General features: G+C 42.5%; 1 protein-coding gene across 9 annotated transcripts in view; it reads right to left on the bottom strand.

Moving 5' to 3' along the window:
• The window catches only part of XPO6 (exportin 6), a 112,710-nt gene that overhangs the window by 19,924 nt on the left and 71,113 nt on the right, over positions 1 to 21,673 (bottom strand). For 7 of the 9 annotated variants that reach the window (XM_058569786.1, XM_058569792.1, XM_058569788.1 and 4 more), the window contains 7 exons: positions 19,336 to 19,444; positions 17,799 to 17,891; positions 16,293 to 16,362; positions 9,387 to 9,546; positions 6,119 to 6,211; positions 2,633 to 2,777; positions 861 to 1,007 (listed from right to left, as the gene is read on the bottom strand). In XM_058569786.1, the coding sequence (XP_058425769.1) occupies positions 861 to 1,007; positions 2,633 to 2,777; positions 6,119 to 6,211; positions 9,387 to 9,546; positions 16,293 to 16,362; positions 17,799 to 17,891; positions 19,336 to 19,444 (817 nt within the window). The remainder of the gene's footprint in view (positions 1 to 860; positions 1,008 to 2,632; positions 2,778 to 6,118; positions 6,212 to 9,386; positions 9,547 to 16,292; positions 16,363 to 17,798; positions 17,892 to 19,335; positions 19,445 to 21,673) is intronic. The other 2 variants (XM_058569787.1, XM_058569791.1) reach the window with 1 other exon arrangement.

Genomic DNA, 21,673 nt, shown 5'->3' with positions numbered 1-21,673 from the left:
CTCTACCCGACACAGCCTTTGGTACCTACCGCACACGCTGAGCTCAGGCCTCCAGGATCCTTTCTTATAACCTGGGCCTGGGGCTTTGCTCCAACTCTAAGGCAATCCAGGAAGGAAAGAGAAACTGAGGCAATAACACCAAGTCTGAGTCTAGCAGACCCCAGGGCCAGCCTCAATAATCATTCCTAGTGCTGTCACTTCCCCTCTAATCTGGTACTTGAATCCTCACAGAGGGAGAAATCATAGACAATGCAGACACTGAATCTAACTGGTCCCTCAGCTGACGGCTTCTGACACCCTGAGGAGCTACTCAGAACAGGGCTGGGAAGACAGACAATCTCTTACAATCAATGTGCCCTTGGTGCCAGGTCAGAAGCAACACGTTCACATCCCCGGTGCTCTTAAGTAACTACTGACTCCCCTCCAACCCCTCCCCTATTCTATTTGTTTTTAAACTTCTTGCCTGAGTCTTCTGGAGGATTTTAAGAGAACATACTTGGCCTGGCATGTCTCAACCCTAAGAAAACAAACACATAACAACAACAAAAATAGACTGCTTTAAACCAAAAAGAATGCAAAGAGGACTCTCACACCACCAGCCAAATTACCAGTCTCACAGCAGGCCCACCTCCGTGCCTGCTGGGAGGAACTTCGTATGTCTGAATCAGCACACTGACTGTGTTGAGAAGGGCACAAGAAAGCACTGAGACTGCGGCAGGGCCACAGGGGTAAGGAATCTGTCTACACTGGCACGGCCTGTAAACTCTGAGTGCAAAACGAAAGGCCAGACTCTTCTTGCTTAGCTTCCCCGAGCCTGAGCCACGTGGCTCTGGGGACCCAGGGGAGCCCTGGGGCCTCACCTTATCGACAAGTCGCTGGGCAGAGGCGTCGGTGATTCTGTTGAACACTTTCTGCACTGCAGGGATGCTGACCAGAAAGACGGGCCGCACAGTGGTGGCCAGTGAGACCAGTAAGTGGCACGCAGACAGCAGCAACTTGTCTTGGACCTGGAGAGGGAAGAGGACACGTCAGCTCACTGCATTCCCTGCAAGACTGGTATCAGAAGAACTTTGATGAGGCAGCCACAAGCTAAATATGGTTCTTGGACGCCAAATTATACCACCTAGGCTCTATCTCAAAGTTTTCTTATGATGGTGCCCAGCAACAAGGCATTCTCTTCTTTGCCACGTCCATAGCTTCTGCCCTCAAGCCAGGATCACCACCTCCAGGTCCTCCCATTCTCAGTCACTAGCATCTTTGAACTCAGTCACTTCTCAGCTCAAGAATCTACAGCGGCTCCCTATCAGCTCTTAAATCACATGGCAAATTCCTTGGCATATCATTCACTCACTCCTCTTGCTCCAACCAAGCCAAGATCTCTCTCCACACCCGCCTTTATGCACTCCATCAGTCACGCCAGGCTCTCCTACTTCCTTCACCTCAACATGCCAATCAAAAACTTGGTTCAAGTACCATTCTGTCCTTTTCAAATCAGTAAAAGAGAAAACTCTTTACAGACAGGAACTAATGCTGGTAAGAATGTGGTGAAAACAGCACACCAAAGATTCAAGGGCACAAAGAATTATTTAGGAAAGAAATACTACTATAATTTCCCTAACCTTTATTATCTATTTAAATACTACTATAATATCCCTAACCTTTAACCCTATAATTCCACTTACTCTATGAAAAGTACCTAAAAAGATAAAGCTACATTCATGAGTACATGCGTTTCAGAATTATCTATAATGACTTTTTTTCAAATAGAGGCTACCTAAAAGTTCAGCAATGGCTAGGTAAATTATGAAACACCCCCCTCATGGGAAATCATAACTCATTTACAAATTACAATTATTAACACAACAAAAATTTATGGAAAACAATACATTGTTTTGTTAATAGTGGTACAGAACGTTATGTATGACTAAAACCAAAAAAAAAAAGAAAAGGAAAAACAAGTATTTATATGCTCCAGTAATATAAATTGGTGGTCTTCTTGGAGGACAACTTAGTAGAATCTATCAAATTTTATATGGACATAACCTTCAACCCAAGAATTCCATTTCCCGGAACCCGTCCAACAAGGATGTATATACAAGGATCTAATTTCCAACAACAGGGAAATTATAATGCATCCCCACTACAGAACAGCACTGGGCAATCTGAAAAACTGAAGTTGCTCTACACATGTAAGGGTCTCCAAGGCATATCGCTAAGCAAAAGAAGAAAGATCTCCAGCTATCTACGAACTTTTACTTATGTATGTAAAAACAGAAAAAAGTCTGAAGGGTATAAAACAAACTGTTGATAGTGTTTACCGTGGAAAGGAAAATGTCTTGGAGGAAGAGATTAAAAAGCACCATAACTTTTTAGTCTGTAAATTTGAACGATATTTTACTTTTTCACAATGAGCATGTATTCATGTGGGACTTACAGAACTAAAAAAATAAAGTTATATTTGAGTTTATGTGGACTACAACTAAAAAGGAACTTGAAAAGACACATAGTTCTATCACAATGGTAAGGATTATGGGTCTGATGCTTTTGTAATATTTTGATTTTATAATAAATGGGTATATGGACAGAAGGACAGAGAATTGGATAAAAGGTGTAGGCTTCGCTGTTTGAAGACCTTGGTGCTGATGAGAGGTGTGACTGCATCCATGGTAGTGGAGATGAGCGTAACGAACTGCTGCGTGTTCTGCCGATGAGCTTCGCTGCAATACTGCGCTAACCAGTGAGAGTAAGCCTGCAGAGCAGCCAGGGACTGAGCATGCCTGTGAAAAGGAGAGGAGACGCGATTTTAAAAGTTAGGGTCAAAATATACTAGCACTCAACTTGTTTCCACAGGAGGTAAGAATTCCACCTTTGCATTTCCTGTTCTAGGATACGTGTGACGGCATGGAAATCACTCACTTGCTCATGTAGGACCTAAAATTAAAACTCTTCATCTAAATATTGCCACCACTGCCTGAACACAGAAGGCAGACAGAAATGTCTATCGAATCTTATTCAATCTTTCTGTGATGCACGTTGAGTTCACCTAAGAGAATGGTAAATAACAAAAACTGAATCAAAGACCTTAAGTGACAATGTGTTGACTGTGGAACTAATAAAAATTTTATATCCACAGCTGCAGATCAGGATGTAGAGAACTACCAGGTATTACAGCTTTATAAATAAGTTTTGATAAAAGATTCTCAAGTTTAAGCTTCCATCACACGACACATTATAACTGGCTAGAGAACACCTCTTGAAGTGCCAAAGACTGTATTTGGTTTCTGCCAATTTTGTGCTGCATCATACAAGCAACAAAATACACATCATTAGAGCTCACAATTCATCAAAGATAACAAATAACAAATCTTAAAGTGAGGCAGTGCCTCAGAGCTTAGAAACACCAGACCTTCTAACAAACCTAAATATTAATTTCTCCCTTTTCTGTAATAATGAAGTAACCTGTGGGATGACATTGAGATACATATTTACTATGTAAATATACTGCTCCCTAATAAATACCAACAGTTTGGTCAACCAGTGAGGATCCCTGCCTAAATCATTATTACATTGGTGCTTGCAAACTGGTGATTTTTTTAATTCTGTCTTTCCTTTTCTGTTCATTAGCTGGCATTCTTCTGTAAAAAAGAGCTTTCCCTCCCCCATCTTTTTTTTAATCATATAGATACATGGATTCTTTATATTCAATATGTTATAATCCATTATCATCCTGATCAAGATCAAGATCAAGAAAGATCTTGATGATCAAAACCCTCCCAAGCTAGACCCTATGTCCTTTTCATATGTTCCCAACATTCACTGAGCACTTCCTTCCTTACTGACTCAATAAGATTCTCCAGGATCACCCTGCCCAGACTTGGAACATTTCTCCAAGGAGCTCTGTTTCCTTTCAGCGGAGAATGTATTTTACAAACCAAGAGCCTAAGTACTAGGGGTAGCCTTGCTACCGGGTGTCAGTGCTTCTAGAACCTTTCAGTGCACAGAGCTAGAATATAAGCAGACAGCACTTTAAAATCAAACTTAGCATCAACAATTATAGGGCAAACTGACCTCAAGTGCCTCTAGATACAATGCGAAGAGGAAGGACACACAACCACCTATGTAGTTCTTCTTGCTAAAAATGTTTAACCTCAATCTGATACAGTAGAAAAACTAGATAAATCTAGATTTTTAAATTTTCTTTGAAAAAAAATTTTAAGGTCTGGATCACCAAAAAGTCAGTTTCTCTTTCTCTCTCTCCCTTCCTCCCTCACACTTCCCATCCTCCCTCTCCCCCAACCCCTCCCTCAAAACACACAATTTGGGGAACTGGTCTAAATTATAGGAGATAAACGTAATGTGTGGTTCATGATTAGTTAGAACTTGGATCCAAAAAAAAAAAGATATAAAGGACATTCCTGGGACAATTGAAGAAATTTGAATATGGACTATATATATATATACACACACACACACTCTCTCTTAAAAATATTAGATGATATTACTGTATCCATGAAAGTTTTTGAGTGTTGATAACAGTATTATGGTTATGTAGGAGAATGACCTTGTCTCTAGGAGATACATGTTAAAGGATTTATAGGTGAAGTGACATGTTCTCTGCAATTTATTTTCAAATAGTTCACCAAAAGTGTGTGTGTGCAAGTGTGTACATAGAAAGAAAGCACAAGAAAGAAAAGCAAATGTGGCAAAATATAATTGATGACTCTAGCTTGAGAGTATAAAGGTATTCATCCTATCTTTCCCCTTTTCTATAGGTTTGAACCATTTCAAAATAAGAAGTTAGGCAAGAAAAGGTACTAAGTACCTTAAAGGAAGAAAATATAGATATTGGGAGTTTGAAATTCATAGTGACCAAGCAGTTATTTCATATTTTATATTTAGAATCCATGGATCATGTTACCCTTTAAGTTCTGAGTAACAAAAGTAAGGGGGAAGGACATCAGAGTCTGCCTCTGGGGTCTAAGAATTTCAATCTATCAAATTTATAGAGCTCCTTAAGGCTGAAGGAAGGGGCTCTAAAACTTCCTGAAACTGTGTGCAAGGTGTTGTGTTTATGAGCAACTCAGCATCTTTCTCCAGAGAAGCTTCACAGCTTTCTCTAAATACTCAAAAAGGAAATCAATATTAAAAAAAAATTTTAAACCACCATAGTAAATAAGACTCTCTATCATTTATCTAATTTGTAGCTCTAGAATGCTCTAGAACAGGTCAGCAGACTTTTTCTGTAAATACCAGAGTGTAAATATTTTAGGCTTTGCAGGCCATATGCTCTGTGTCACAACTATTCAACTCTGCTGCTGTAGTGCAAAAGCAGCCATAGACTGTATGTAAATGAAGGCGCATGTCTGTGTGCCAATAAAACTTTATTTACAAAAGCTGGCAGAGGGCTAGATTTGGCACAAGCCATAGTTTGCCAATCCCTGCTCTAGTCTGGCGAACCTCTGGGCAGTGTGACGATCTCCGGGATACAGCCCATCCCCAGTCCCCATTCTTCTCCCTCTTCCATAAGTCCCTTTCCAAATGGCTTCCACTGTTTATGAAGTTGCTCAAAGAGTGGTCCCTGGATGTCCTGCTTCAAAATCACCCGAGGTTCTTGCGGAATATGCAAATACTGAGCCTTATGCCATTGTGCTATAATGAGGATCTCTGAGAGAACGTGTTCCCCAAGTAGTTCTTCTGCACCCTACAGTTCCAGTCACTGGTCAATAGGATAAGACTGACAACATTCAAGCTGTTTCCACTTTAGTCCTAACATGCCTACCCAGCCTCCTCTCCCACCACACAAACTGCTCACCACGGCCCTCCCCGTATGACTCTGCAATACTTGTGTGTCTTGGCTTGTGCTGTTCTTTCCTTCTGAAACGCCTATTCCATACACCCTCCACTCCCAGCTCTCATTTGCCTGATGAATTCCACTTACTCCAAACACCCCTCTCCCAGACAGACAATCAAACAATCTTTCTCTCTTTCTAGGTTTGGAGGTGGGAGTCGTTCTCCTCTTCATGGCAGGCACTACTGTTCCTTTTTATCTATAAAAGTATTTGGGGCTGGAGGACAAGGTCTTTCCTGGGAATGCACAAACATCTAACTCTATACTTACACATCAATGAGATCAGGTTTCAGTACTGATGGCACGGCAGTTTCAATGTTGTACAGTTTTATCTGAGATCCATACAGAGTGACTTTGACCAACCTGTTGGCAAAGAAGCAGGGAAGAAAAAACATTCAGCTTATGGACTAAAACAGACAAAATGGACAAGGTACCAGCAAAGATCCTGAGGACAGATTTTTCATACAAAAAAGAATCAAGACCAGGCTTTCAATTTTATCCCAAAGATACAATCTGAGCTGTGCATAAAGATTTATATACAAAGATACCAACTAAAGCATTACTTACAGTATCAAAAAATTTTGAAAACAGTATAAACATTCAACACAGAGAATATATGATGTAATATAAAATATACAAGAAAAATGATTAAGATGGAAAATTTTATGTGTATTTTACCACAATAAAAAAAATTGGAAAAAAAGTAAATGTTTAAGGTGGATAGATATATAATAAAGAAAATATAGCAAAACGTTCACTGTAGAATCTAGGTGATGGGTGCATGGATGTTCTCTGTGCAATTTTTCAACTTTTCTCAAGATTCAAAAACGTTCATGATAAAACACAGGGGGACAGGGGAGGAGCAAAAGTTTCTAGATTAAACTGAGGTGTTTTTAAACCTCAAGCACAATTCTTTCAGAAGCAAGCTGCTGAGCCCACTAGTTGCCCAAGGACTCACTGGATACAAATGAGCACTAAATACAATAATAGCCAGCTCTACTGGGAAATCAAAAACGCCTCTTTTGTTAGAGACAGACAATCCCTCATGAGTAAAGGAAGAATACGGGAGCCCTGACTAAATTCTCTCCGTGCCTACTCCGTAAGGAAACCTGGAAGCAGGTCTGAGACGGACGCCAGGGAAGACAGTATGTGCTTCTCTCCCTCAACCCCATAGTGCAGAGGTTCTCAAACTTCACTGAGTGTAAGAATCAACTCGGGAACTTGTTACAGATTCAAACTCCCTGGTCCTACCCGACAGACCGACTCTGCAGTTGTGAGGGGCGTCTGGAAATCAGCATCTCTGAAAAGCGTCCAGGGGACTCTGATGTATGTGGATCATACTCTGAAAAATGCTCCTCTCTGATGCGGGGAGAAAGCAGGACTTTATTAAAGCTTGAACCACAAACTATTCAGGGTTGGAGAGCAGTAAGAAAGGGGCATTTCCAGTCAGTCAAGAAAATGAAGGTAAAAGAGCCACGGGTTCTCAATCTGGAGTCCTGGGAAGGGGGGTGTGGTGGTCATAACTAGGCATCAAAGCAGTCACTATCAGTGAGCAATATACCAATGAGCACCTGGTGTTTAATTCTTTAAAGTGTTCTACATTCTTTACATTCATACAATAAACGTACAGTTCAGTGGTATTAAGTATATACATAATGTGTAACCGTCACCACCATCTATCTCCACTACTCTTTTCATCTTGTAAAACTGCAACTCTATATCCACTAAATTCTAACTGTCTATACCCGCTTCCCTCCTATCCCTGGCAACCACCATTCTACTCTCTGTCTCTATGATTTTGACTATTCTAAGTACCTCACATACATGGAATCATACAGTATTTGACTTTACATTCTGTTTTCACATCTACAGCATTCTTTAATGATGTTCTACACTAAAAATGGACTCCTCAATGTGTCTTTTAGTATTTCCATTTTTAGCAGTTTTAATATTAGGTTTGTTTTATGTAACCTATAAGTGAAAACACTGCTGATCACACTGGCTATTAAGATCACGTTGCCGTAACAAGGAGCCTTCTCTCACACTTTATTCTAAATGACAAAACAGCAAAGTATCTTTAAGTACTGAGCCAGCAAACCTAAGCAGTGCAGAAAGATGTATATTTAAGACCTATAAAATAACGATTCAGGATCTCTGATCAATCACCTCACTATGAAGTTGAGATGACTGATACATATACATTGCGTAAGTATAAATTCAAAAAATATGGATACCAAACAGAAAGACGTGCTCCATCCCTGCTAACCATCAGTGGAAACAGGCCTAGTGCCGGAAGAAGAGGAGAAAGGATTCTGGAAGTTGAAGCTCTGTGGTTTGGAAAGAGCACAGCATGTGGACTCAGGAAACTGGTTAAAGTAGATACGCTCCCCTCATGAACTGTGTGCCCTGAGGCAAGGCACTCACCATCTCTGGACCACAGTTTACCCACAGAGAAAATGACAATACCTATCCCTCAAAGTATAGAATGAAATAAAATGTACAAAACCACTTCTGAAAATTTCCTACTACTGTATGCTGCTTTTATTGTTAATATTAATCTGGTTTATAAAGACATTTAAGATTCTTAGTTATCTCTGCTTTTAAGCTAAGAGTAACAGTTAAAGAAAAATCTGGTACGCAGGTAACTGGGCTTAGGGCTTGTTTCTGCTCAGTGTATTACCAATGATGCGGCTACTGGGCCAGTGAAAGCCTCAGGCATCTTGACTTTGGGCTGGACCCAGATCCACCCAGTTCTGATCTAATCAACTCGCTGGTTACTGTGAAATGACCTGAACCTCCTGTCACGCACATTTTAAGTGTATGGCTTTTTAAGTGTGTGAGTTCGGGAGAGGGGAGGACTAGGTAGTAAGAAAGAGTCCTCAGCAAATGCAGCTGTAAACCCTATGAGGGAGCTGAGGGGAGCAAGTGAAAAGAGGAGTTCGGCGGCGGCGGCGGAAAGGTTGGGAACCACCTCTCAGGTCAGGCTCGGAGGCTGCCAGCTTTAACTCCTTAGGAGCCTAACAGGACTGGAAAAACCAGTCCTACTATCACAGGACTGGACAAAGTCCCACCTCTGGTATCTGGCTGCCTACGTGGGTAGTGGCCTACTGCCTTCGTGTTGGTCCTTTTATAAGTAGGGCTTTCTTAATATCTCTTTATCCTATGAGGAAAGACATGAGACTGACCTCACCTGGTTTCTTCTGAGGCGAATCCTGTGTTTATATACAAGATCTTCAGCGAAAGAACAGCTTATATCTATTGGTTGTTTGCTATGTGCTAGGCACTATGCAAGTGCCTCATCTCATTTAACTCTCACAATAAAGCCGCAAGATACTGGGTCCACTGCATTTGCAGCTGAGGACCTGAGGTTCAGAGAGGGTAAGTAATTGCTCCATATTCACCTTGCACGTGGCAGAGCCTTGACTGACCCCGACTCTCCACCAGAGCAGAAGCTCTCTGGCAATATGCTGCCCCTCACACAAGAAAGTACAACAGAGCTCTGAGGAGGAAGGGCTCCACAACGTAAGTGCTGGCCTACCTCTCCACGACCGTGAGGGCATCGCTGAACCGCGCGGCAAACACATCTCCGATAAAGTACTCAGCTAACCGGCCCACAGCTTGCAGCAGGGAGCTCAAGTCCCTCAGGGAACAGTGTAATCGCCGGCAGTCGTTCTCTGCTGTGATGTTCAACCTGTGTCCTGGAACATAACACCTCAGAGAGTTTTTCACAGGAAGACCATGCTTTAGTTACCACTACACATAACAGCTTATCCAGGCAAGCTACATTTAGCAACACCAATTCCTGAAACACAGCAACCCGCAGGCTGCTTTCCCAGTACCGAGCCGGGAAACTGGGCAGTCTCTACCTAAACCCATACTCACACGCACTCCAGGGCCAGAGGGAGGGACAGACAGAGCAGAGGAAGAGGGACAGACAGCCTGGGGTGTGCTAACACAGACCGAACACCTCATCTGATTGCTCTTGACCCTGTGCAGTACTGATACTGCCAATTTTACATATAAGGAAAGACACCCCGGAAGGCCCAGTAACTTTCCCAATATGAGTCCTACTTCCAGGACAGAGCTGGTCCCCTAAGCTAAGTCTACGCGACTCCAAACCTGCTTGCCTTCTGCACACGGCCCTGTTGCAGAATGAAATCTCCGTGGGCTGATAGGTAGGATTCATTTCTGTTCAAAGAACAGGGTGCATTTAGCATTCCACCCCCACAGTTTGTAGGTAGCACAGTACGGAACCCAGGCACAGGACTTGGGATTCAAAACACACAGATTCCCTGCCACTTGCTGGCTCTGTGCCAGTGAGCCCTTCTCAGTCTCAGTTTCCTCATCTTTAAAATGGAAAAAAATGCTACTAATTCACTATTTTAAGAGCTAAGTCAGAATGCATAAGAAAACTCTGTAAACTATAAAGCACTGTTCAATGTTTGTAATAATTACAAATAACCAACAGCTAGTGATTTTCAAAGGACTGAAACTTTCTTACCTTTCAACATAAATTCTTCAAGCTGAGCAAGGAGGATGCAAAGATGAAGGATAAAAACATCCTTAATTCAGCCACCTCCTTGCCCTTTGGACCCCTCTCCCCACAAAGGTCCACAAAAGACCGTAAGAATTGCCAAGCCAGAAGAGAGCGCTCTAAGTCTGATCAAGTCCTCCTCACTCATACAGTAAGATCACTGCCAGTTGGGGACCTGCAATCCCACCACGCCCTACATAATTTTCAAACCTGCTCCCTCCCGCTACCACTTCAGCTTTTTATTCTCTGTCAGGAGGCAAGAGCCTCAAACTGGTTATCACCAACCCCCCCGCCACAGCACTCCACAAGAATCTTCCTAGAACCCAGAACTAAGCACAAAGCTCCCCTTAAGCAAGGTGCCAAACCCTTCTAGGGCTCTCTCCAGCTAAAGAGGAAGAGCCCGAACTCCCCAGCATCAACTCTAGGTCTCTTGTGACCTCACTTCCTCCTACTATTCCACTCTACTATCATCTGGACCACTGATAACTCCCTGGAGCCTCGTGTCTCTGCACCTCTGCATAAACTGTTGTCTCTCCCTGGACTGCCTATTTCATCCTATGCCCACCCACGTCTTGCTGGCTATTACATAATCACCAGACTCACATAAGCATCATCTCTTCTGGCAGGCCTTCCCTCTCCCATCCTCCAACAGAGGGAACACGCTTCCCTCCCCTCCTGCATTCCTCCAGGGCACCTCACGCACATATGGAGATAGACTTCTAATGATTTACAAGTCTGTCTCCTCACGGACTGAACTTCTTCATGGTGAGGGGCTAAGCCCAGCATCCCACAGCACGTGGTACAGAATGAGTGACCACAAATGTATGAATGATTTGATACGACAGAACAGACAGCAAACTAAATAGAGCAGGAGAGGGAGTTTCAAGAGCTTAATTTCTTCATACTGCCCTTGGGAAAGTTCATGGGAATTTACTCATAATGCCCTTGGGAATTTATTATTTAAAGATGAATATGGGTAAGCAACACCCGTAGAGAGGAAAACAGCAAGGCTGAACACCTAAGAAAGTGGTGGATGAAGTAGCAAGTCTAATGCCTCAAATCCTACACGGACTTCCAAATGATGAGGCTGCGAACAGTCTGTGACAGCCCCCAAGGGAGGAGAGGAGCCTGGAAAAGGTGCCACTTTGGCCAGGGCGTTGTAACACTGGGTCACATCCCAAGAAGCAGAAGAACAAAAGCAAGGAGCAGCTCAAGGAAGGACCTTACAAGGAAAGACCCAGTGACAAAGGCCAGCTTTGACCTGCCCCCAATCACCTGTTCCTCCCTCCTACATGCCACATGGAGAGCAGTGCCTTGGTGCAGAAAACAGGATTCCCAGCCTGCAGGCAGCCCCGCAGAGGCCATGGGGGCAGGGGGAGGGCGGGGGGTGGGGTGCGTCTAAGGACAGTAAGCCAGCTCCTCTAGTGAGCGCAAGACGATGACCACCCCACACCGCAAGCCAGAGGAGCCCACAGAACAGACAGAACCAGGAGGTATTTCTGGTCATGCTTGGTCATGTGAGAGGGAACAATGCCTCTCTCCTCACCCCCCAGTTAACAAAAGTACCACAATTATACATCATCTGGATGTCAAGGATTTTCAGGGTTATAGCTATGTAACCAACTCCCAGGGTAAACTTCTAAGACCTATTGTTCCTTTACACACCAAACAAGCCTTAATGCTCTATGGGAAATAAACTCTTAGGAAAAATACACCCTAGAAACCGGATGTGGTGGTAGTATAGGCCCCAAAAGAGATGAGGCCAGCTTTTCTTTCAAAGAGTACTATGGATAGGTTTTGAATCAACATCGACAGCCCCTCACTCTCCCTTGTGCACACTCATCTTCATCTTCCACTCTACCTCCCACCAAGCTCAACCTTCATCACTACTTTTCAACTTATTTGCTATACTTAATACCTAGAACTAGGTACCCTTAGGTATACCTAAGAATTAAGTTCTTAAACACTTTAAGCATGAAGGGAAACAATCTATATTTCTCTTTTAAAAACCAAACCAAAACACCCCCTAAATCAAGTTTCCATTTGAGTACAGTCCCTAATAGGTAGTCACTAGACAGCTTCAAAGTCATCCTGACCAGGCCTTCCCCTTTTCCTCTTTGGCCCCTGCATCCACACAAATGCATCTGATGCATGACCCTTCCCCCAGAACTGCCCCTTTTCCCTGCCCTTCAGCCTCTTCCTGACACCTCAAATGAATGCCCAAGAGCCCAATGCCTCTTGAGGGAGCCTTCCATCTCTGGGCAGCTTGGTCAAAAACACAGGGAAAATCTGTCTCCCTATAATTCCTCCTTATTATCCCTGGTCCCATCCCTTGAAGGTAGAACACAAAACAAGCCTAAGCCTGCTGACACACAACAGCCTTGGGGAGATGTGAAGACAAGTAACGTTCCTGCAAATCTCCTCTTGGCTTAAATACACACCTGGGTCCCTTCCATTTCCCAAGTCACCATCCTTCTGAGAATCCTTGCCCTCCTGATCACTCCCTCTAAACCTCCCCTAATTTGTCTAACAAAGAGCAGTACCTAGAATGAAAAACAGCTTGCAACTGCTATGTATTTTAAATTAGTTTGAACCATATGACATTGCTGATATTTGACCATTTCTGACCTAAAAAAACATAATTTCATATAATTCAACTTAATACATAAGTGCCATCTAAGGTTCATGTCAGTCAAGACTACAGCTGGTTCTTTCCTGCTCTGTCTGCAAGGTGGACAGACACAGGCAGTAAGTACTCCAAATCAAAGTCTCCATCCCTGTCCCCTAGCCTAGAAACCCAATATCACCACCACCACCTCAACTTGAGGGGGCAAGCCAGAGTTCCCACTGTGAAAAGCTGTTCAAATCCACCCACATTTTCTTCTATTTGGCTAAGGCTTAGATTTCCCTCCAATAGCATAGAACATCTACAAAGTAGAACCTTCAGATGAGAATACTGCTACAATATAGGTTTTAGAGAAATAAAATATCACAGCCACACTGAAGTCTTATATCCCATAAACCGAGTCATCCCGAAGTTGTCTGGATGCACTCTAGCCACATTCAAAGAACAGCTCGCTGGCAAATTGCTGCCCTGGAAAAAAACATCTTAATGTTAAATATAATTCAGTCTTCTCTTTTTTCAGGGGTGGTGGAGGTGTGAATATTAGCATTTGAGGTATTCTACCCTGAGAGAACAAACAAGTCATAAATGAACCCAAGCAGAAAAATGTCTAAGTCCAAAAGTTTTATATACTGTAAACGAAGCAATCTCTTGGGCAGGAAAGTTTGCACGGCTAAACAGAAAAGTGAATGGGAGGGCCGGCCCCGTGGCTTAGTGGTTGGGTGCGTGCGCTCCGCTGCTGGCGGCCCAGGTTCGGATCCCGGGCGCGCACTGACGCACCGCTTCTCCCGCCATGCTGAGGCCGCATCCCACATGCAGCAACTGGGAGGATGTGCAGCTATGACATACAACTATCTACTGGGGCTTTGGGGAAAAAAATAAAAATAAATAAAAAAATTAAAAAAAAATTAGAAAAGTGAATGGGGTCACTGAGAGCCCCAATGAGGGAAGATCTCAATGAGGAGTGGCAGAAGCCAGACACACACAAAATGGACACCTTAGGCCATGTGAGGACACAAATGCAGTACGAGGGTTTCTCAAACCACAAACGGTGGGAAAGACAGACAGACAGCTAGAGCAAAGGATGACCTCCCAGGGGTAGGAGGCACCCAGCAACTGATGTGCCATGGCGACAACATGTTTTGCCTTAGACGTTACTGAGGAAGTAGAAGCAGGAAGGTTAGCAGTAGTAAACAGTAAGACTCCCATCCACACAGGCTCCAGAGGAGAGCCAAGAAATAAAGGCTGGCCATAAGGTAAATGTGAACGAAAGGAGTGGGCTACAACCTATCAGGGGAAAAGATAGCATGGTTTCTGTTAAGGGTAATAAGGCTGAATAATAAAGCACGGAGGTTACTTGAGGGAGTAAATGGCCACGGGAACCATGGACGAAAATGTACTCAGAGTTTCCATTTCTTAATAGCCTTTGCTTTGGAAACTTGGCTTTTGAGCCACCAAGGGATGGGGGAATGCTTCCTCACGGTTAAGAGAGCTCTTTTTAAAACCGGAAATAAGTATTTCTCTGGCCTGAGAGGTTTTGCCAGTGGAGTACACACCAAGGAGCAGCGCTAGGGATGAGATGTACAAATGATCTGGAAGAGCCAAGTACACTATGAAATTGCCAATAAATGGGCTTCAATGAGAGCATGTATACGCTAATTCATTTAGAGAAAAATAAATCAGATTATCCTTCTTGCATGAGAAGTTCTTATCAGTTATGTCTCAGAAAAAGGATTTAAGAATCACTGCAGATTTTTACCTGAAGATAGACTCAACATGATGTAAAAAAGCCAACTACAACACTGAAAAGAAAACTTAGGAGGCAATTTGTGGGGTAAGGAGTACAAGCTCGATTTTTTTTTTTAAGATCAAGAATAATGTCTTTAGGATCCTGAGGACATTCTAATTTAAATAGTGGCCCTGAGGGAGAAACCACCAGGGCACAATATTTTCCAAGAATAGATTCTGGAAATAACTGTAGTATTTGTACACAGATTATTTTCATTAATGCTGACAGCATATTTTACAAGCATGTTTGCTTTGAAAAGTGGTCTTTTTAAAGTTCTGTATAAGCTGTTCTTAACCTATCTGCAAAACCAGGGCCTTTACTTGGGACATGTCAAGTCCCATCAACCTCCTGGGGCCCAGTGGATTATTTAGAAGCTAATATAGTCATGGAAACAAGCCGTCACAGGCCACCAAGAAGGGCGGCCCCAGTAAGAACCTTCTGTGAAGGCTCTGCCATGAGTAATAAGCTCGTCCAGGAGATGGGCTGCACCCTGGGCAGCTGCATGCCAGGCTAAAACGACAGTTACACAACAGAGGGGCTGCAGGCCAGGGCCAGGCCTATCCCATAAGGAAAACACTGACGAAGAGCAGTGCGAAATGACCACAGGAGACAGGGGTGCAGCACAGGTGTGTTTGCAAGAACAATATTAAGTTTCTGGTGTTTTCAGCTGGAAAAATGAATGTCAGAATTGAGTTACTTCAAATTTTTATCACTCTCCATTATACCATCTTGGGACTAGCACTAATAAGCTATGTGACTTTGGGTAAATTAACATCTCTGAACATCAATTTCCCCTTCTGTAAAACGGGGGTAACTAGTATTAGTACTTACACCTCACACAACAGTTGAGAGAATTAAATAACATAAGCAAATAATACAGTGCCTAGCATGTAATGAGCATTCTACAAATGGAGCTTATTGTTATTATTATTATCAACAAAACAACAAAAAAATGCTAACTCTAAACCCCAAGCAGGTGAAACCTATAAATGGCAGCCCAGAGCCTTTCCCACTGGCTATAGTCAGAGCCTCCCATGGGCCAGTCACAACAGGACGGCTAACAACTAGCTATCAGCGTGCTCCACCATGAGCTTGCCTGCCCCTATGTCTTCCTGAGTCTAAAAACCAGAGAAGAAGAGCACATCACAGGAAAGTCCAAGGCCATTTGTTTCTAGCTACTTGCTGGTTTAAAGGACATAAAGAAATATTCTAATTGCTAGGGTTTTTAAAAAGTCCTACATTTTTGCTCCAAGTTATCCTCTCTCTCTGAAACACCTCTTTAGAGAATACCATCATAGCCTCATCTTTTACCACCCCTATCGCTACTTTTCATCATGCTTTTTTTTTAAACTTTCCATGTTTAGAAGGAGGGAGAGATGGAGCGACGGGGAGGTAGCAGTGGAGAAATGGTGTTCTGACAGCAAAGAAGGCAGTAATTAAATATTAGTCCAATTTTTGTCTGAATGTTGGTTAAATTAGAAAATAAAAACCAGTTTACCTGACCCTGAAGTAACTATAAACTGCTGTAACCCCAGATAAACTTCTAAATTGTCCTGAAGAACTGGAAACTGAAAACAAAGAAACAAAGATTAAAAAAAAAAAAAACCATAAATGCTAGTTTTAACAGCATTTTAACATTAAAACAATACAAGCACCCATGCAGGGAGGGGCGGGATAAAAAACTTTTCTCTGGGCACCTTCACATGCAGCTAAGAAGAGGTGGCTCCCTTCACTGCCCCGCCCCCGACAATTTCTACAACTGAAAGCACCAATTAATATTTGGAATAAGAAAGAAGACAACATCAGTTTGATACTTTTTTTTTCTAAACAAAGGAGTGGATACTGGGTATGACTATTACATTCCTAAAAAAGGATTATCAAGCCCCAAAATGACCTTCTAGAACTGAGACAGGGCCTATCTCCCTTCAAATCCAAGGGAAACCTTACCCTTGAGAGAAATATAGATAGGCCTTTATTAAAGTGAAAAGACGGGCCAAATTATTTGGAAGTCAGTTTCCCTTACTCATTTTGCAGACAGGACCTTCATAACCAGAGCTGTATCTTTTCTTTCTAAAGCTGCTAACTCACCATTAAGATAAAGATAATACTTTAATGTGACAGGTCCTAAGAAATGCAAATGACAAAATAAAATGGCACTTTCCCTAAGAGAACACAAGATACAGCTGGGTTATACAATGCAAAGCAGACCCCACTAAATGATCTTGCTTTTGAAGAAGAGCTGGACTTAATGAAATCTCCTCAAATAACAGGCACCACTTAGTGAATGAAATCAGTCCTTATGACTAAAGGTTCCAGCGTGTAAATACAGATAGAGAGTGCCAGCAATTTGCCAAGGCTGAGCTTTACGAAGGCTAGCTTTTCAGCAATGTAATTTTTATAAATAAATCCCCTACTTGACTTGCCTACTTTCAAGCTACTGATGAAGGCATTAAGGTATTAGTAAAATTCATATTATATCCAAGAGGTTAGGAAAGAAAAACAGGGCTTCCAAAAGCTGACTTAAAATATTTCAGAGAAATTTCATTAACATTTGTTAAATTTGAGGGTCGTTATGGTAATTATTAATCTCTGTTTTAAAAAACCCATATATTTTGGGGCCAGCCAAATATATGTATTTGGGGTAGCGTAGTGGTTAAGTTCGTGCGCTCCACTTCTGGTGGCCCAGGGTTCGCAGGTTCGGATCCTGGACACAGACCTACGCACCGCTCATCAAGCCATGCTGTGGCAATGTCCCATATAAAGTAGAGGAAGATGGGCACAGATTGGTCCAGGGCCAATCTTCCTCAGCCAAAAAAAAAAAAAAAAAAAAAAAAAAAAAAAGAGGATTGGCAACAGATGTTAGCTCAGGGTTAATCTTACTCATCAAAAAAAAAAAAAAAAACCATGTATTTTATAACACTAGTGAGCCAAAAAGGCTTACTACTCATGCTATATGTGCAGGGAAATAATCAGGCTCTTCACTCCCCTCCAAATGGTGAGTTACCAGTGTTGAGAAGGCGTGTGTGGGAAGGAGCTCCATCACTCTGGCCACTACCTCCAAGCTCTGGCGTAAGTACCGCTGCCACTCTGTCTGCTGCTGTGGGGAAAACACAGAAGGATCAGCTCTCCAAGACAGGCAGAGTCTTGTCATCTTCCCTGCCAATCTGTCCTCAACCTCAAGTCCACTCTCAGACATAAAATTTTGAAGAAATGGCAAATGATGGAACTAGGTTATTTGGTACTTTAAAAAGGCCAAGCTAAAATATATATTTTTTAAATCCAATGAATTAATTGCATAAAAAGCTACTTCCTCAGACAGCAAATGATCCCTGAAAATGACCTACTTCTTCCCCTACAGTCATAGGAATACAGAGATAAAAAAGCCACTTACGAAATGCTCGAGTCCTCTTTAATTCATTCTAGCTATAGGAATCTGTCACTCATTACCTTCCGAGACAGTCCATTAGCGTGTTCCTATAACTGACTACATCAGTGCCACTCAAACCCAGTCTACAGACAGGCAGTGTCAGCAGCTCCTGGGGCTTGTTAGAAAGGCAAATTCTGTGCCCTGCCCCCAGACCTCCTGAATCAAAATCTGTTTAACAAGCTGTCCCAGTAATTCTCATCCATGCTAAAATATGAGCAGCAGTGGCCTCAATCATACAGGTAGAAGTGAAGCTTAAGTTGATGAAGCACTTTCTATGCACCAGGCACACAGCCAGTCCTTCCACATGTGTCACCCTCATGTAACTGTCAACGTAGGTCAGTCAGACATATCATTCTCTTTTTGGGAGATGAGGAAATTAAGGCTCAGAAAAATTCAATTCCCAGACCTCTATCTCCTTTGTGCCCAAGGTTGCAGAGATTCAAATCCAGGCCATCTGGTTCCAAGTACCGGGCTCTTTCTAGCCCAAACATGGCTACCCTCAAGGCCTTGACCATGCCACAGTCACTGTTATTTTGAGAGCCATGCCAGTGACTCGAAAATTTTAAAGTGCATGGTGGTTAAGAAAAAGGAACACTGGAGTTGTATCCTTAAAGATATTTTCCTTATCAATATTGGGCACACCAGCACTAATAAATTCAAGATTGATTTTAAGAGATATCAGTTTAAAAAATAAACTCAAAAGAAATTTCCTTTCATTCTAGCCTTATCATTTAAGTATCTCTTTAACTATTTCCACCAGCATCCAGCTAGCTTTTATTTGTTGCCCAGACTGGGAAACAGAGGTGTGGGTGCAAGGCAGGGGAAACAGGAGGCATACAGAGTTCTTACTAAACCACTTTTCACTATGCATATGGTTTCTCTACTTATACCTCTAGTCCATATAGGTAAAAATGCCTGTAAAACTTTTTTTTTTTACAGTTAATGAACCCAAAGAGACCAGCAGGATATAAATTTCAAATGTACAACTCCAACCAAAAGACTACTCTGGCTTAAAAATAGTCTCCAGAGCAGAAGGCTTACAGGTTCCAAGTCTCCGTCTTGACTCATACCACACAGGACAATGAGGAAAGATCAGTTAGGGTGTGCTGCTTACATCGTCATCCAGAGTCTCATCATCCAACTCCTCCAACTGGGCCTGGTTGTATCTGAACTGGATTCGATTCAACACCTCCGAGAGCAAGAGTACTAAGGCATCTTCGTACCTATGTGGCAGGGAGAAATTCACAATCAGGCGAAAGCAGGCTTTTGGCCTAGGATTTTGAAAAGGCCTCCTGCACTATGAAGGAAATAGCATCCATGTTGGATTACTACATACAAGAAGCATCTAAACTAAACTCAGTTTATGGGTTGGCAAGTGGGGGGGGAGTGCGTGTGTGTGTGTGTGTGTGTGTGTGTGTAACAATAGCAGGGGTATTTCTTTATTTAGCTATGTACCAGGCACCTTCCTGATAGATTGACCTTTTTATCATTATATAATGTCCTTCTTTGTCTCTGGTAACACTTTTTGTCTCAAGTCTATTTTGTCTGATATTAGTATAGCTACCCCAGCTCTCTTTTGGTTATTGTTTGCATGGAATATCTTTTTCTATGCTTTTAGTTTCAACATTTTTGTGTCTTTGAAAACTAAAGTGAGTCTCTTGTAGGCAACACGCAGTTGGGATCATGTTTGTTTTAATCTTTTCTGCTTTTTAATTGGAGAATTTAATCCTTTACATTTAATATAATTACTAATAAGGAAGGACTTACTCCTGTCATTTTGCTATTTTTTTTCTATATGTCACATCTTTTGTTCCTCAATTCCTCCATTACTGCCTTTTGTGTTAAATACATATTTTCTAGCGTACCATTTTAATTCTCTTGTCATTTCTTTTACTATATATTTTCACTTTATTTTCCTCAATGGTTGCCCTGGGGATTACAGGTACTATATATAAATATCAATTAACTCAGTGATTCAAACCTTGTAACATCTGTGAGAAGTAGGTGGTATTATTGGTATTTTTCTGACAAGGCAACTACAGTTAACAGAAGTTAAACTGCCCTAGGTCACAAAGCTAGCTGATTTAAACCCAGGTCTCCCTAACTCAACATCCTACGTTCATTCTACACATAAACCACCAATGGGCTTTGAGCCTGCCCCACCCCCCACCCCCCCCAAAACCTAATCTTTAGTCAATTTTAAGAAGACTTAAAACCTAAAAGAAGAAATGGAAAAAGCCTGGGTAAACCCTGACCCTCTGATCTATGTCTAAGAATAATTTCTCAAAGAAACATTTGGAGCCCTAGGCTTGGATATTTCCCACATGTGGTAAGAACCTAACTCAGAAGACACCAAGTTGTATGCAACAGTTGATACCACAAGGGCCAACAAACCACTAGTTTTCAAGAACAAAGCATGTTGCCTAAATGCTTGCCTGTCCTGAAATGTTTCTAAGATAAGTTCAGGGACTGCTCCCATTATAGAGCAAACCACCCACGCTGGTTATTCAGCTCTCAGCGCCAATCTACTCTCCATACCCTGTGATGCTGGGCCTGAGACTACACAAAGTACATTTCTCCTCTGCCTGTTAGGCTCTGTCAACAGTGGCACTGGAGGAAGGCCAGAGGTGGAAGGAGGAGCAAAGGGACTCCATTCTTCCCATGGAATTGCTATCCTGGCAATGTTGCCCCAACAATGGTCACCCGGCAGCAGTAATTGGTTCCAGTTTCCAGCTTTCACATTTCCAGAACCAGCCTCACCATGCACCCTCAGAGATGGCAGCAGCTGAGTCCCAGCTCCCTGGGGCCTCTCCTCTGACCTCCTGTGGCAGCTGGGTGGTGCCCTCTCCTCAGAGAACTAGCCCTTGCTGCATGGGGTCCATCTCTCTCATCTTCTAGATTTTAATAACTCCAACCTCTTTCCTCTGTACCCCTAGCCCTAGAGGTGGAGCTGCCTCCTGTAGTTATCTGTGTTATCTCAATGTTCCCTCTTTGCTTTTCCAGTCCTCTAAAACCTGTTTCATCACTTTCCCACATTGAATTGTTAACATAATTAATTTTGGGTTCTGTTTTCCTGACAGGATTCTAACTAATAAACCACCTAATCTAAATCAGGTGAGTCCTAGAACAATAAGATAATCAAAGCTAAATACAGTCCATCTAGTCTAAGAGTTACAACCTCTGTGATGAGGCTCTGTAGAGTTAGTCTAAAGTCGACTTAAAAAGCCTCCTGAACTGTCAGACTTCCAAGTTTGGTGGGCTCAACAGCTCATTTCTTGACTAGAGACAGAGACACTGCCCACCCCTCCCCGCAACGAGTCCCTCAGGGTTTGCAAATGACTTAACAATCTAGACTAGACTGGCAACTGAGCACAACCCAAAAAAGAATGCTGGCAGGGAAAATCACTAAGAAAATAGGTAACATCTGTGTGGCAAATCACCGATAAAGTCAA

The sequence above is a fragment of the Diceros bicornis genome, chromosome 26, assembly GCF_020826845.1.
Source record: "Diceros bicornis minor isolate mBicDic1 chromosome 26, mDicBic1.mat.cur, whole genome shotgun sequence".
NCBI lineage: Eukaryota > Metazoa > Chordata > Mammalia > Perissodactyla > Rhinocerotidae > Diceros > Diceros bicornis.
The sequence above is the reverse complement of the archived record's forward strand: the minus strand, read 5'-3'. Positions and strand labels throughout refer to the sequence as shown.